The 17,480-nt window shown below is 40.5% G+C and overlaps 1 protein-coding gene across 1 annotated transcript; it reads right to left on the reverse strand.

Annotated features, from left to right (window-relative positions):
• Positions 1-1,710: 1,710 nt before the first annotated feature.
• On the reverse strand, positions 1,711-16,341 carry LOC129362802 (endothelin receptor type B-like). Its single transcript, XM_055034546.1, has 8 exons — positions 16,155-16,341; positions 11,540-11,988; positions 9,561-9,673; positions 9,187-9,391; positions 6,631-6,780; positions 5,660-5,793; positions 5,449-5,557; positions 1,711-4,151 (listed from the first exon to the last, which is right to left on the reverse strand). Exons 2-8 carry the CDS (start codon positions 11,933-11,935, stop codon positions 4,011-4,013), a joined length of 1,248 nt encoding a protein of 415 aa, XP_054890521.1. The 5' UTR covers positions 11,936-11,988; positions 16,155-16,341; the 3' UTR covers positions 1,711-4,010.
• Positions 16,342-17,480: the final 1,139 nt, after the last annotated feature.

The following is a 17,480-nucleotide window of genomic DNA, read 5'->3' on the forward strand; positions in this document are numbered from 1 at the left end:
CTAAGGAATGAAATTGCACCTGATATATAAACTTCCTGTGTTGGTTTCCAGGAAGCAAAGGAGAAAACACAGAACCCCTAATTTGTCATTTGATCTCATGTAGAAGATTTTTTTTTAGATTTAATCTTGGATTCTCTCTTCACACAAGCTCCTTGGAATTCGCTACATGGAGTACGATGTCTGCTTGTCATGCAAAATCATTTTACACCCAGGAGATGGAGGACGATTGGACGTTTTTCTCGGATGACTCATGAAAATAGATGGGAACCAAATGTAAATTTCCCTTCAAATGAAAGAAACATGGAGCCCATTATAGGCTGTAAATGGCAGACGTGACAATAACGAGGTCACCGCCAGTGGTGGGAAGCGACGAAGTACAAATACTTCGTTACTGTACTTAAGTATAATTTTTGTGTATCTGTACTTTACTTAAGTAAATTTAATAATGGATACTTTCTTTTACTCCACAACATTTTACATTAAGTATCTGTACTTTCTACTTCACTACGTCTCTATGAAATTGTCGCATTACATCCAAGTCGCATTGTGCTTTTTTGTTTTTCTCATTAAAATGTGAACTTCATGGTCACATATTTAAGTCTAAACTACGGTACAGAAAGTAAACACGATAAAAACATGCTTTACCTGTGGCATTGTTCATTAAAATGCCACATTTCTGATGTATTAAGATTAAATACGACAGGTACTCTAAATGATATTGTATTGGAATTAAGGTAATGCATTCACTTTTACTTATAATACTTTAAAAGCCAGTACTTTTTTTTACTTTTACTCAAGTAAAAATGTTAATGTGGTACTTTTACTTTGTCTGTGTATTTGTACTTTTACTTAAGTACATTGTTTGAATACTTTCTCCACCACTGGTCACCGCTCCCGTCACTAAAACTATTTGACTACGACAATGGAAAATGGGATCCATGTTGAACATCTGGTCCATCATGTTACTCAAATACCAAACCAAATGCGGCATTGTGATTCATGACCGCTTTCTAAAATATTTCACGCTGGGGGTTTTTCAGCCAAGAGATTTCATCTGAAGGGATTAAAAATGACACCTTGTCATTTTATGCGACAGTCCACCGTAAAGCAGTAAATGATTAAAAAGTGGAACAAAATAAAAACAAGTGGTGCACGTTTGTACAACTGTTGATTCAATGTTTCACAAAACCACAGGAATAACAGCAGGCAAGCCTTTCTGAATATTATCTACTGTTTGTTCATTCTGGAGCGTGAACAAAACAAAAAGCCTGATCTCTGTCCGATTGGAAAAATAACGTGTTTAAATTTTGCCTCACACTGTAAAATGTATTTTGGTTTGGCCTTTGAGAAGGCCACTATGAAACATCAACATGCTTTTATCTTTAAACACAGGTCTGGCTGTAAAGATAGTTATTGAACATGAACCTACTTCCTCGTCTTAATGCGTTATTCACACCAACAAAGGGAACTTTGGGCCGCTTAAAACCTTCGGGATCCATGTTGGGGCTCGGTTCGGTTCGGTTCAAGTGAACTCCGGTGTGGTTCAAATGCGGATGTGTGAACGCCGAGCAGACTGGGTTACCGCTCAGGGCATTCTGAAACAGATACATAGCTTTGTTGATACCGCACAGCGACCTTTAGCCTCTTGGTCGTTTTTCTGATAAACCCTCAAAGGCCGCGTGAAAGCCACTGTAAATAAGTCAAACAACACACAGTATAAAATACTATTTATTAATGTATACCCTTAACAAAATAGTAATGTATGAATGTATTTAAATGACCAAGCCCTTTACAGTATTCACATATGTTTGTATGTCCAACCAATCATTCAGTAGCAAAGCTACTCTGAGCTTTGCTAGAGTAGCAAAAGCTTCACAGGCTTTCATTCATGAGGCTAAAAGCAAATATAAAAAGTTTCATGAATCACATTCTGCGTCAGCTACTGATTTAACTATGATGTAAAAAATAAAAAGACTTTCTGAAGGGTAAAGAAAACATGTCCAACAATGAACATGGAAATATATCAGCTCTATTTATAAAACAAACCAAAAGTGTCATTAAATGCATAATTTCATAAGTTTCTTAGAAACAAAGTGATAAAATGTTTATGAAGAAATGGACAAAAAACAACAAAACAACTTGATTAATGTTTTCAATGAAACCAAATATTTAGAACCCAAACGAAGAGACATTGCATTTTTTTAATGTCTGATGATTAAATATTTCCTGTTTGATGTCAGTTTGGATTTCCCAAAATCTTTCTGTTCCCTCAATACTAAAATAATATTTCTGTTAGTTTTTTTTAAATGACTTGAGACGTTCTCACCACAAAAACACCAAATGTCACCAAGTATTTGCGGTCCGGTTTCTAGAGCAAATATCTCAGTGCAAGTTCAAGAACACAAAACCAACACACAAGTAACTTTTCAGCAAGACATGGAAGCTTATTTTAAGTCATATAAGTCATATTTATATTAATATTGATACAAAAGTGCTAGTTTTGAGTGAAATAATCTGCCAATGGAACAAGAGATTTCTACTTATAACATGGAAAAATGTCATGTTCTACTGGCAGATTATTTCACTTTTAACTAGTCAAACAGACAAAGTCAAAGTTTTGAAGTGAAGAAATGTATGTAAACGTCCAAGTTTGAGGAAAGTACAAAAAAAAATACAAAAAAAAATCCTTAAAAGTTTTGGCATTTATCAGATAGAAATCATTTTGGTTATCTTAACTGACTTAAAACAGAAAATGTTGAATCCTGTTTAATGTGAGAAATAAAAAATAAACAGTTGAGGCAATAATAAACACCATCTCCAAAGACCTGGTTTCAACCATGTAAATGACAGACACCCAGATTCAAAAATGGATGACAAAGTCAGCAATCATGTCTTAGAAAAAAAACAAAAAAGAAGCCAAAGTTTTCCCAGAATCCCCCTGCTGTGAGGGGGACAGTGGGAAAATATTTGGTGCTTTTATGACCGTAATGCAGTTCAAGAATCTCCTAAAACGTCCAGTCAGCTGTATACACGATCATTTCTTAAATCTTTTAAATAGCGCAACATAATAACAAGTGGAGTTCCAGCAACAGGCATGTCTTTGCGTCTGAGGTGAAAGGCTTGCAGCAGGCGAAGCAGACGCCTCGCTGGGCGGGGGGCTCACACAAGCCGTTCATGTTCCTTGTGCTACATTCACAGAAAAATAGAAGCTACATTGTCACACGCGACACATGATAAGGATCATATGGTGTTTTTCTCCTGGACGACAGCAGCCCTTCTTGTGACTGAAAGCGGAGATAAGAAGGATTTCTGCTGAGCCAGTCTCCACATGACTGGGAGATTCACAGTAAGGGCCCCCGTTTATTTTTCTCTCTTTTTCTTGCCGGGAGATTCCGCGAACTTTGAGGGCGGACTGCGTCTTTTGCCAGCACTCTGGTCTTTGATGTCTCAGCGGCGGCGGCGGTGCCTCGGAGGTGCGGAGTCTCTCAAAGGCTCCGGTCCTTTGAGTCTCAAATGACTCTGCGTCACGGTTTCCCCTACGAGGTATTACAGCGTCACCAGAAGGGCTGATGGCTCAGCGCTCATTCATACTCCAAGCACTGCAGCTAAACATGGGCTAAAGTCTGTGTTCGACATGTAAATAATAACCCTGTACACACATTTACAAGTGGCTTGACCTAACTCTACTCAACCTGGCTCACTGAGAGGCTTACTTTCCTCGAACACATTCACGTAGCATCGGTTGGTGGCCTGAACAGGTGACAGTCCTGCAGTTTCATCCTCCAGCTTTGGGTTGATCGCCGAGTCTTTCAGTCTGCAGAAGAAAAACGAAACAAAAACCCTTCCGCCTGGCTCCTCCGTGTCCCACTCCTGACTCCAAAGTGATGGTGTGCGTGTTGGCAGTGACACAGCTGTTTCTCCGGGTGGGAAAGCAGATGGGGAATATCGGTCCGGTTTGGTTGGATTGGTTGGAGAGCGTGGAGAGAGAGAGAGAGAGCGTTTGTGCGTGTCTATGAAGAGCTTGTGTACTTCTGACTGGAGCGGGAGCTGGTGCGGTCCAGTCCGTTGCCATGGCAAGATCCCTTCCAGCGTCCTCCGGAGCAGCGGTCGTCCAGAGGAGACGTCCTGTAGCACCAGCAGCACAGGCAGGACTGCCAGGCAAAAACCAGAGCCGTCAGTAGAAGTATCGCGCTTCATAAACGTTTTCACTATCTTAACCAGAGTTGGCTGCTAACCAGGTTCTTTCACTAGAGCTCATTTATGAAAGTAAAAGTACTTTTAGGAGTAGTTTTACTGCACTGTCCTTTTTACTTGAGTAACTTTATCATGACGTATTGCTACTCTTGCTTCGCTGAATGAGGAACCAGTTCATTTTAACCATAAATTCGCCAGACGCCGACACACACCTGCAGTTTTTGTTGAAGTTTCATCTGTTTTATATTGTAACAAAATAACTTAGAAAAATCTCTCTTTTCTCTGATTGTTTGGTAATTGTGTTCTATGCGAGTTATTTTCACAAATATTACAATTTCAAAATAACTTTATATTTCAGTCCATCTGATGATGACATTTTTAACTGTTTGACAATAATAATTTGATCAGTGATTCAGCAGACTCTTTATCAAATACCGTTTCACTCTTATGTGAGTCATTTCTTGGACGCCTACGTTTTACTTTTCCTTGAGTAGATATGTTGACGTTGTGCTAATTTTTGGCTTCTCTATTCCTAACATTTCGTCACACAAACACAAACTGCAGTGTTTATAAGGTGTATCGTATCATTTATCATGATAAATTCCACTTCACGATAAAGACTTTTGATTTATAATAATCACCATAAATTCCTATTACTGAGGTTGAGTCACCACACTTTTTCAGATTTTAATTAGTAAAATCTTAAGTTTTATACAGATTTATAAATACTCTAGATTTTATACAGAGTAACCAAAAGTTGTATTACTGCAACATATTTTTACTCAGTCAAAAGTAGACGTCCAAGAAATGACTCAAGTAAGAGAAAAAGAAAATGTTGTATAATAAAGTTGCTGATTTTGATCCATCAGCAAGTGATGGATCAAAACATCAATAATTTAATATTTAAAAATTACATATTTAGATGGGCTGAAATATAAAGTTGTGTGGAAATTTTGGTATTTTAAAGTCCAAATGAAAATCATTTTTAAAAAAATCAGGTAAAAAAAAAATAAAAATTTTCCATTAGAAAACTTACCAAACTTCAACAGACACTGCAAGTGTGTGTCTGTGTCAGGTGAATTTTTGGCTTGTTGCAGAAATTTTACTCTTGTAAGTGTGGAAATACTTCATAAAAAATGAACTCAAATAAAAGTTAAAAGAACACTAATAATAATCCCGAAAGTACATTTTTTACAAACTGGGCTGCATCTGTTTCCAATGGCCTTTGTTTAAAGCCAAAACAATCCTCTTTACCTGGAAACAATTTTTAAACTTCTGGCTGACAAAGTAGAGGGCAATCGGGTTAATGCAGGAGTTTAGAGAGGCCATGTTGATCCCGATGTAATCCATCACCAGCAGGAAGCTGACAGGAGGAGGAAAAGAGCAGAGTTTACTGTAAAGACTCCAGGAAGCCCGACAAACGGGAGAACAATGGATTCTCACGAGGCTTTCTCTGCTTTCCTACCTGAGCAGCTCGCAGCGGTTGGGGTCGTTTTCGTCGTAGACGGTTTTCTTCAGAATGCGGCTGAGGTGGAGCGGCAGCCAGCAGAACGCGAAGATCAGCACCAGGCAGAACACCGTCTTCGCCACTTCCCTTCGCTGCACCGAACGCACACAGAGGAAGGTGAATGCAGGGCTTCAGCGGAGAACGCTTCCACTGCTTGAGAAAGCCCTGCAGGTCTTCATTTCTTTATTAACATAAAGTCCTCAAAGGCTAAAGCTGACAGCTAGTTAGGGCTAAAAATCTGAAATCTGTTCATGCAAACGGTATTTTGTAGGAGCGTAAATATGTGTTAGGGTTATTTTTGAGCTTTAAATCATCTTTATGCATGCAAACTGAAGACTTTTAGAAAACCAGTCACAAATAAAAGAAAGTACACCCTCCACCAGCATTATTATATCTCATTATTTAACAAAGACCCATTAAATTATTCATGTCTAACCTGAAGAGTGCAAAAACACAAAAACATTGGCATTATTTCAAAACGCAAAGCCAAAAGTAAAACCAGAGTGTTTTTACTGCTTTGCTGCCAAGTATATAAATCAACACTAATTAACTAACCATCATAAAGTATTCTGTCCCCACAAAGAGGAATCCCCTAATTTCACTTCTGATACCGATATCTGACGTTGAGTATCGACTGATACGATCCAATACAGAAAGACATTGCTGCATCGACTTGAAACCTTCCTTTTTTTTTTTTAAACGCGCACCTAAATGTATTAAACTGTAATTGTATTTGTTAACTCTGCATCAATTAAAAGTATGACGTCGCTCAGAGCACAGAGCATAGAACTAGATGGAATAGATCTGCCCTCTTGGACACACTCTAATGCCCGATCTGGTGCAATTATATCTTCTGAGCGCATAATATTCAGCTCAGCTGAACTCTGCTGTCAGGTTCTTTCTGTGTTTCGTTTTATCTTCCTGCACACCTGTTTCATGTGGTCGTTGAGCGCGATCCGCATGCCTTTCTTGCGACTGAGCATCTCGCAGGACATGAGCGTGTAGAAGACCCCCGTGCAGGCCAGAGGGAGGCAGAAGTAGAAGCCAAACAACCACCAATCTTTAGCTTCCTGGTACAGCTGGCAGAAACACACACACACACAATTAGTTTTAGATAAAAAATAAAGCACAAATGGTTTTATGCTGGTGTAAAAGCTTTAGATTAAAGGATGAGATACAGAAATAGACTGTGAATGCAATAACTCTCAAAGAAATGAGCTGATAAATGATCCTCATGGACTCTCAAACTGCATAAAAAGATCAAAAGTAGAGTTGTAATGCTTGACCTTTTGCTCCAATAATTCAAAACTGGATTCAAAAACATGTTTGATTATAATCCTGCAAAAGGTTTCCTCGTTACATAGTTCATTATATAGCCTTTTTTGTTTTGTTTTTAACTGTTAACTTTTAACTCCGTGTCTTTCCCTCTGACTTGAAGAGGTCACATGGTTGACATTTCTTTCCAGCTTCCTTCTTCCTGCGCCGCATTATGAATTCACCATGAAGATCACGAGAGGCCGTCACATTAGGGGGATTTACGCGCAGCCGTCGGGTTCTGTGATTGCTTTCTGGCAAAGACAAAAGGGAGGCCGTGATTAAACAGACCGAGCGTCCGGGGCTCTCGTAGCTCCGACGCGAACCGGTTCTGTTGGAGCCGGAAAGCAAACACCAGGTGCACACGCTGAACGCCGTCCAGAAGGTTCTCTCCGTCCCGCTACGCCGCAGAAATAAAAAAGTCTTTTTTGAACTGATTCATGCATCATTCCAGCTGCTCTGCTCCGACCTCCACGAAAGAGCAGGCGGTGCGGCTCTTGTAAATGTTGAAGTCACTCGTGTTTTTGTGAGTTTTCTTCCTCCCTATCTGAGATCCTGATAAATAATCCCCACAGCGCCTGGTACAGTCGACGTCAGAAGCAATTTGTCTTCCCGTTTTACCTCGGGGTTGCACACAAACGACCTTTGCCGGTCGCCTCCTCATGTTATTGCTGGAGCGAAAATCTAATCAGCTGCAATACGTTTTACTTAGAGGCCCGCGAAGCGATGGCGCTGGCTCTGACGATAACCTCTCATCGCATTCCCAACACTCCTCCAATGTTTTTGCGCCATCATTCATCAGATGCGCGGCTGCCAAAGCCCGAACGCAAACGCTAAACCAGCATCATCAGTGTGACTAATCTGATGGGGAGGAGAAGGAGCTGCTCCAGCGGAGGACGAGGTTCATGAACTGTCCATGCAGCTCTTATTTGTTGTCTCCAAACTGTGGCTGTTTAAGATCACGATGTAAAATGTACAGCATGCGTGACCAAAAATATGACCTAGTCATCTTTTTCTCTTCTTTATTTATCTTTTTTTAATTTTTAAGTGCCTTCCTTCTGCCCAGATTTATCCCGACCCCAAGCTGATTGGCTGATTGGACAAAATCATTGAGCATTTTTGTGACAGTTAATTGCAAAGATTTCTGTGGAAGAACTTTGACTCCACTGTTCTTTGCAGAATTGTTGATTTTCAGCCTGTTTTAGATTAAAGTCCAGACTTTGACTAAGCCACTCTCGAACATTTGTGAGAAGACAGAGGTTGACTGCGGTGTTAACTTCGGATCTCTATTTTGTTTGTTTGTTTATTTTTGTCTTAATATAAGAAGGAAGGACTTTAAGGAACTGGCTGAAGATCAAGAACAGGAGCATTTGAACCTGGACATTCACTTTATCTCACACTTGTTAGATTCAGGAAGTGAATCAAATACTGTCGATATTTCACTTTACATAACGTGTCGTTTTTACTCCGCTGCTCACTAATATTAGTGCCGGGACTTTCACCCATTAATTTCAATTGGTTGATTGCATTTTTACATTTGACGTGTTTAACGCAATTAATCACTTTTTTTTTTTTTCTTTTTCACATCCAAAAATTCCATCCGGAACATTTGTGTTGTTTTTCCAGTACACCCAAAAATCGGACGCACGACAAACAACGATGCTTTTCTGAACCCACAGGGGCATTTGCTCCAAAAACAATTTAACTGGACTATCGCTGCGTGAACGTTGTGCTAAGAAGGGCTCGCCGATCAACAAAGTTAATCAAGTCTATAATAGCATCTCAATGCTAGGAATGCAGCTGCAGCACAGACGTCTGAAATGGCGATGTCAGCGTCCTGTCGCCATAAAATCTCCCAGAAGTCACTGCACTGAACAATAATATTCTTGTTTTGAGACCATTTTCAAGTAATATGACGCTGATGGCAAAATAATGCAAGAACACATTCCAGAAGATATTGCAATAAGTATTGTTGTTGCTGAGCTCACATGCCTATTTATTTAATAATTCAGCAGAGTTGAAAATAATGCTAGTTTTGTTAATTAAAATACTGGAATTAACTGGATTAAAAACCTTAAATGGAGTCCCACCACTAGCTAAACCGCAATAAACCGTATTGAGGGGAAAACGACTCGTTCGCCTGCGTCAAGCAGGAAGAACGCGGAGCAAACCTTCATGAAGCTGGTGGCCTGCTCCGGGTGCAGCAGGCAGATGCGCAGCTTGTTGCCTCTGTACGACATCTCTATCATGTCGAACGCCACAGCCTCGGGGACGGCCAGCACCACAGCAACCATCCAGATCAGGGTCACCTCCATGGCCTTCCACAGGGGGATCCCCATGCCCTTCACCCGGCTCCACGAGATCACGGCGTGGTAGCTAAAAACCAGTCAGACGTGGACACAGTCGCTCAAATGTGTCCACAGTGGTGGTCAGGAGGGAGTGTGTGTGTGTGTGTGTGTGTGTGTGTGTGTGTGTGTGTGTGTGTGTGTGTGTGTGTGTGTGTGTGTGTGTGTGTGTGTGTGTGTGTGTGTGTGTGTGCACTCACCGGTCAATGCTGAGAGCACACAGGCTGAGGACGGTGATTCCCACCGAGGCTTTCTGGATGAACGGGATCAGCTTACAGACGTGCACGCCGAACGGCCAGTCCTCGGCTATTAGCTGCGGTAGAAACAATAAAAACTTGTAATAAGAGAGATGTCAGCATAGCCTGTGCAAACACACACAGATCTCTCAGACGTTCACTTAAGGCTCCCTTTGTCTTTAATTCTTCCAAAATGAATCTAGTCGAGGCCAAAACAGCTGGGGGGCCGCTCCTCACTGCGGTCTGCGGGGGGGGGGATAGTTTCCGATCTGGTCTGAACTGAGCAAGGAATAACAAATAAGACCGCATGTTTAATTATTCTTCATGTTTTAATGGGTATTAAATAGCCATCATCGAAAAAGAGATCGAGATATTCTCTTTGTCTGTGTTGCTGCCTTGGCAAATTGGACAAAACTGAAAAGTCTCTTGGGTTTTTTTTCTCTGGAAAAAGAAAAGACATTTCAGGCGACCACAGCAAGGTATTTACAGACCCGGTTTGTAAAACTCACCAGGAGGGACGAAGTTGGTAACTCTACTGCCGACAAAACTTCAAAAATCGCATTTATGGTTCATAAATACATTTCTGATCCAACAAAACTGATTTCTGAGTTTGTAAATTTTTTTTTTTTGGACGGTACGTCAACGTTTCCCAGCTGCTCTGACTGTGATGTCACTCAAAGTTTCCTGTCACATCCACCCACGGGTTGCTATGATGAAATATTGATTGTGCCCCGTCTGTCGCTTTATCATCATTTATCGTTTCTATTCGCATCCGAGAAATAGGAACGCTCCGTAGCCGGAGCGTCATCTATCATCGATACAATACTGATATTGGATCGATATTAGACTAAAAATAAGTATCAGATTACATGTGATTATTTTTTTAAAGGATGGAGCTGTTGTTTGTTGTTGTGGATGTTTTGGATGGACTGTTTGAAATGAACTGTGTTGCATTTCTGTACCTTGACAACAGAGTCTGATTTTTGTATTTAATGGAGCAGGAGAGGATTTTTGTTTCTCCCAAAGCAACTCAGGTGCATTTTTCTTTTATTGTGCTTGAACTGCATCGATATTTGACATTCATTTATTTGCTAAAACGTTGAACTTTATGAAAGCACATGACCACTTTTTTTTCTGCAACAGCTCTTTGAGGTGAAATGATCCTGAAGATTTGGTTCCCATCGCTAGCTGACGGTCAATTATTGCAAAGTCATGCGAATTATCAACCTTTGCTGCAGATTTGTGGAGAGATTTTCTCAGAAATCTGGTTTTCCAGATTTCTGAGAAGATAGCCGTGTCGCCGTTCCTTCTCCACTTCTGTTTTGATTTCCGTGTGCTTGACATCATCTGAAATGACTCAAAACTCCCCCGAGGAGAATTGTCCGTGGTTTTGCTTGGGTAAACTTTACAGATTTTGAAAATCTGTTTTTCTCTCTCTCTTTTCGTTGCTTGTTGTCGATCCATCACATAAAACCCCCCCGGTTGGGGACTCCGGGGAGTTTGAGGTTGTAACGTGCAAAACAAAAACCCGCAACCCCGTAATTCATGTCCCTGAACTTAAAATCCATGTTTTTCTGCCACAGATGTACATTTCAACACAATCTGCGACTCATAAGCCCGTTGATAAAAAGTTAATATGAAAAGCCTGAACGCTGGATGAGGCTAAAAGAAATGTATGATTTTTTTATTTTTTTTTGGAAAGCATTCTGCTTCAAAATCACATTAAGCTGGAACCAGAGTCAGGCTTGTATGATAAATAGAAATAATTAAGAGCATAAAAGGCCTGGTTTCTAAATTATTACTGATGCAACTTAAACAACGAGGGTCTTTATTGTAACTTAACGATTCCCAGAAAGTCCAGGTCTCTTTCCCTGGCCTTAGTCCCAAAACAACCACACAGAAGGGAAGTTGGAGTCAAACGCAGACGTCACGCTGAAGCCTACCTTGTACACGTTGATGGGGATGGCGATGATGATGTACAGCAGGTCTCCGAGTGCCAGGCTGCCAATCAGCACGTTGGGTCCGTTCCTCATGCATTTGTTCCTGTAGATGATCCTGAGCAGCGTCGAGTTGCCGATGATCCCCACCACGAAGATCAGGCAGGAAATGATGGTGTTCACGTACTTGAAGGCGTGTCTGATCTCCGTCGGCTTGACGCACATGGGCGGGAACGGCCTCCGCGGACGGTCCGGCTGCGGCGCCGGGAGCTGGATGGACGCGTTACCCTCCGGGGGCTCCAGGGGGTCGGGGACGCTCTGGGAGTCGCGGGCCGACCTTGAGGCCCCGGCTTCCGCCAGGAGGCACAGCAGCAGCACGACGGCCCTCGTTCTCACAAACATGTCGGCGATCGCTCACGAGCGCGACGGGGGTCCGGTCCGTCCAAACTCAGATCCTGCGAGGACAAACACAGCGAGCGTCGCGCTGAACATAGAGCAGGGTGTTGATGCCAAGTGGGTTGAGGAGAAATGGAGAAAGTTTTGAGGAAATGACATAATAGTTTCAAATTCTCTCACTTTAGTCAAAGTCTTCCTGAAAAACCTCAAGAGTTCTGCTCAAGTCTTCCTCAGGAAGACATTTTCACTAGAAACAAGACAGAAATACGAAATATGTTTTTGCTGCGGGAACTACAGTTTTCTGTGAAACGTACAAGAGAGCCAAAGCAAGCCGCACATTTCTTTCATAGACGCCAATGACTTTTGTCGTCTATGACTCCATCGTTTGGAGTCTTATCTTGTAAAACCTAGATTTAAATTGCGTTTATATGTTTTTATATTTCCTAAGGAAACAGTAGAAATATGAAAATTCATAAATGTTTGAACTGTTGAATCTTTGGTTGCTTAGAGAAAGTGTGGTGCTTCGTTTGACCTTTCACACCTGCAGCCCCCCAAAAATTACCATGACAACCAGCACTTCTGGATGCAGGAATCTGACCCCATGACATTAAGATTTAAACTTAGAGATTGAAAGTGGATAACACACAGCTACTTTTCAAAATAAGAGACTCATCTACATATATAAATTAAATTTCTCTAAATGTAGGTCTCGATGCACTTATGGACATAAACTGGCGACGTAAAATGAATTTTCAGAGTAAAAGTCGAGCCACCAGGGGGCGCTAGGGGAACCTCAAGAAACTTGAGGGGAGATCCGAAAAACTAAATTTAAACTAATTCATTTTTACATATTTTTGTAGTTTTTAATTTAAAAAAATATCTAATGTTTTCTAATCACTGTTATTAAAAATATAAACTAATATAATTTATTGAAATGTTATTTACCATGCTTGTCTTTCTGACTGGCTGCTGGTCAAATTTCGCAAGTCGTTTTCCTCCCAATGCCAGCAGCTAAAACTGAAAGCTGTAAGGCAGCATTTATGCTAAACACATCAAAACTATTGAAAGTAGAGTATAAATGTGAGAAAACAATTCTAAAAGTTCATGTTTCTTGACATGTTTCGTAGAAAAGAGCGTTTAAAATCTTTTATTTATTTTTTTTGCAGTAAGACTTATCAGTTACCAGCTTGCTTATCCAGCCACATAATGCCAGGAATATGCAACGATTCTATTTTCGATATCTGAGCTAAGAACCAAAGCTCCGCTGGAAATTTAACAAGGCTTTATATCAACCTCTTTGAGTCCCTGCTATGCTCCAAGAACACCTGAAATGTGTCCAACACACAGTGTTAATCTTATCGTGCACACTGTGTTTTCTCTGTGTGCTGCAGCAGCATAAGTGTCAGTAAAAGTACCACCATGTCACTGCATTAGCACAAACTGTTGAAACAAAAGTGTGCAAGTTGATTTCATTGCTGTCATTTAATCCAGGAAAGCTGCAATTATGCAGCTGAAAAGCACAACACACTGACTCGTCGTTTGGAGTTTTATCTCGTTACGTAAAATTGAAACAGCAAGAGTGATATGATGGACAATTTCCTTGGGTTGCGTCCTTGGTGTGTCCAGATAACAGGCCAATATTTAGTATGAGTTTTCCTAGAGATTTCTGATGGAGTCACACATCCTGCCATGCACAAAAGGAGGAGATTCCAGGTTAAACTGAGCAGAATGACATAACCAGGTGTCTGTTTGTGAAAAACTCTCTATGTGAGTGAAATAATCTTAAATTGTAAAATAAAACAGGACTCTGTGTCGTCGTATCGACATGGGAGGCCCACATGAAAACCTTCAGGGTTTTAAACGACTTGCAGCCGTTCTGGAGAGGCTTTCCTAAGGTCTGCGTTTGACGGCCTACAGTAATCCGCGCACGCATGAATAATTGTTTCCACTTTAGGATGTGAGAAAATGTGGCTCAGTTTTCTCAGATGATAAAAACAGGGACGAACCAGAGACCAGGAGCTGAAGGTTCCTGACAGAGGACTGAACCAGAGGACTGAGCCGGAAGATCCAAATGTGGAAAGGGAAAACTGTGACGCAAAACCAACTCGAGTTATGCTAATGGAAAGTTGAGTGAAAGGAACAATACTAATGACAATGACGTCATACTTCACTGGCATTAGCAATACTTCACCACGTTCTGGTATTGTCAAGAGGAATATTTTGCACTATAAATCTGAAAAACTGACATTTTCTACAACTGTAAATAGACGTGAGCGACACGAACTTATCGAAACATTTTGCGGCAGTATCATGATAACAGTAAGCGTGACAATAAGAACTATTCATGGTAACTTTTCTAGGCAGCGAGAACAAACACTGCTTTTGAAAAACATAAGTCTTAGTAAAACGTTTCCTTCAGTCCTTTCAGTCACATAAACCGCACAGAGTGACCACTTTTAACCATGTTTTAATTTCTTTTTTTTTTTTGCCACCTATTGACTCTCATCATCTAACATGAAATAGAGAAAACAGTAAAGCTAACAGTCCAGACAACACTGACAGTTTACATTTATTTTTAAACATAATTGAAATTTATCGTGACAACGATGAATCAAAATTTGTATTACGACAAGAAATTTATCACGATAAATGACTATTCTGTGAGTAAAAGTCATCAAAATTAAACAAATACTCGGAAAAATAATTCCCACACACTCTGCTTAATAAGTCTGCGCATCATGCAGCCTCACATTTGCAATTAAATTGGTGTGAAAGATGAACGTTTCGACAAAATTCCAACTCTGGCCGAGACGTTAAAAGCGTCCCGAACGTCCACACGATCGAAATGAACAAGACGACGAACACAAAGTCATTTTCATCGAACAAAATAAAGGAAGAAAGCTGAATAAATGAAGTTCAGTGTGTGTCTGTGTGTGTCCGCTATTTGTGAGAGATCCTTTATGGGTTTTTTCTTTTTTTTTTTTTTTTTGGACAGAGTCTCTGCACAATCATGTGCTTCCATGAAAAACGCCAACGGGCATCTGAGGCTGAACAGGCTGTGGGACTGTGACGGCCGCGGAGAGAGGAGCTTTTGGGACGAACGTGTTCACACACACAGAGCCTCTCTGTGCAAATGCACGGCTATTTATGCGACGGCAGAGGCCGGCGCTAAAAACGCACGTCCTCCTTTATACATCCAGTGCAAAATAACAGAGACGGGAAGGCGTGGATGATTGGATGCTCGTATCACAAGAAACCAGTTTTGATCCTTTTTTTGTGACCACAGTCTGTGTAAATATTCCACCCTGTGAATGATGCCTTTGTGTTGGGTAACATGGCAGCTCATTAGAGAATATTAGAGCGGAGTTTTCTGATTCAATTAGGAAGCTTTATCCTTTTATTCTATTACAAACCATCTCTGACCTTTAGCGCTAATGGCTTTTTTTTTCTTTTTAAGAATTAAGGAAGGAAAAAAGTTGGCTGAAAGATTTTGGTCAGAGCATGTGTGACCTGATTGAGGTCAGGATAGAGGAGGGAGAAGTGAGTGCTGAAAGTGTTTTATTTATTTATTTTAAAGAAACCTGCAGATGGACAAGAAGAAGAAGAAGAAGAAGAAGAAGTCAAAATTGAGAAAACTTTCCTGCTGCAGAGTTTATAAGAGCAAAAGGAGGAGAAGGCATGCAGTGGAACAACAAAAGTGAAAAGAAAAGGAGCGCTTCTTCTATCAGCATGTAACCAATCACATTTAAAATGTACACAAATCGAATGAAATCGAATGATTTAATTTATGCAAACAATGAAACACAGAAGTTGGTTTCCAGATACAAAGATTTCTAAGCTGTTACTTATTTTGAAACAGAAGCAAAACATGAATTTGGTCACAAAACTCACATAAACTCCTTGTGGCTGCAGAAGTCCGCAAAGCAAAATAAGTTTTTATCGAATAATAATGTATGTGAAATATGCTGTAGCAGATGCATTAAAATGTAAATAAAAGACAAGAAAAACTATCTGTCCCGTTTGTGCAGTTGTGATCGACGCTAAAATTAAAATAAAATAAATGCAACCTCCACACGATTAATCGGTTTCAAACAAAGGTGTGACCTCTGAAAGGTTGAAATCAGTCAATAAATCCCACATATGCACACATTCAATCTGACATGCAACAAGTGCCTGTGATGAGCCACACTCCCAGCAGTTCAGAGAGGAAACCAGACACACTTACGGATTTCCAGAGTCACTGCGAGTGTTGGGGCGTCAAACCGTGCGCATCGATAATCCGCGCAGAGTCGATCTAAATCACATCGATCGGTTTGGGATTAATTAACGAACAGATGTAATCGCGCTGTCCCGGAGTTACAGATCCCAGCTCCTCCTCCTCGCCCTCCAGCTGCAGCAGCAGACGGTCCTGATCTCTCTGCACCTTCTGAGCGCCGCGGCTGCATCGCTGCTTTTATAGCTGCAAGCCAGGAGGCTGCAGGAGCAACCAATCACAGCCCGGACACGACCATCCTTCCCTCTGCAGAGTCGGTCTGAATGCTGACTTGTTTTCAACTTTCTAACTTTTACAGATGCCTTTTAAAAAAAGTCACAAAAACAAACAAACAAAAAATCCACCATATCCACTTTGAGGTTCTAAAAACTGACAGAAACTTTAATTATTTTATTATCGTCTTTCTGTGATATTTTAAAGCTTAATTAACAGAGATAATTAAGCTTAAAAAAGTCTACTACACTTACCAAATTAAACTGTAATATTTTGGATGCCACTTTTTTCTGAGCAGGAATAAGGCTCGGTGTTTACCTACAAAAAAGTAAATCGGTTAAATGGTACTTATTGAGATAGTTTTACTCATCTGGTTTGTGGAAGTAAGTAACTTTACATCTGGCCCCCCGGGGGGCCAGATGTAAAGTTACTTACTTCCACAAACATGTGGATGTTTTGACGTCCTGTTCATACACGCAACTGCTTCCGGGAAGCTTAGCTAGTTAGCTTTAGCACAACCTACGGAAGCTAAAGTTGGGTTCGGTCCTAAATTCTTGCCCCCAAAACCTATTATTATTGGCTATTTTGTTAAAGAACACTTTTCTAAACGAACGTGCTTGACCCAACGTGAAATAATTTGAAATACCAATAATAGCAGTGATATTAGCTGATATTAGCTAATATTAGCTTCAGTGGCATCCAAACTCTAGCCATGCTAGCTACAATCAACGAGTTGAAATTACAACGGGGTCAGGACAATTGAGTTTTTTCTTTCTTAGAAATCGAATATAATTTTTATTATTTTTTATTTATACACGCTCAGAAATAAGATAAACATTGAAACAAAACAAACTGATGTTTCCTTTTTTGTATTTCTGGTTTGAGAGCAGAAATATAAACAGGATGTCCACCTGTCTGCCTTATTAAAAGGAAGCTATACTCGTCCCCAGAGTTTGGGTGTTTTTCATTGTTTTCTATATTCAGAATCAAAACGGTTTTATTGTTATTGTAAAGAAGCACAGCAAAATGTGGTTTCCGTCCAGCCCATCCAAACAGGGAAGATGT

This window comes from Poeciliopsis prolifica, unplaced genomic scaffold, assembly GCF_027474105.1.
Source record: "Poeciliopsis prolifica strain line A6 unplaced genomic scaffold, Auburn_PproV2 SCAFFOLD009, whole genome shotgun sequence".
NCBI classification, from domain to species: domain Eukaryota; kingdom Metazoa; phylum Chordata; class Actinopteri; order Cyprinodontiformes; family Poeciliidae; genus Poeciliopsis; species Poeciliopsis prolifica.

Bases quoted from the DNA above. Each gene is read 5' to 3' on its own strand.
- LOC129362802 (XM_055034546.1), bottom strand. From the start codon at position 11,935: ATGTTTGTGAGAACGAGGGCCGTCGTGCTGCTGCTGTGCCTCCTGGCG. The intron at 6,781-9,186 runs GTTTGCTCCGCG...TGTTTCTGCCAG, and splicing joins AGGCCACCAGCTTCATGAAG to CTGTACCAGGAAGCTAAAGA. The intron at 4,152-5,448 runs GTAAAGAGGATT...TTTGCCTGGCAG, and splicing joins AGTTTAAAAATTGTTTCCAG to TCCTGCCTGTGCTGCTGGTG.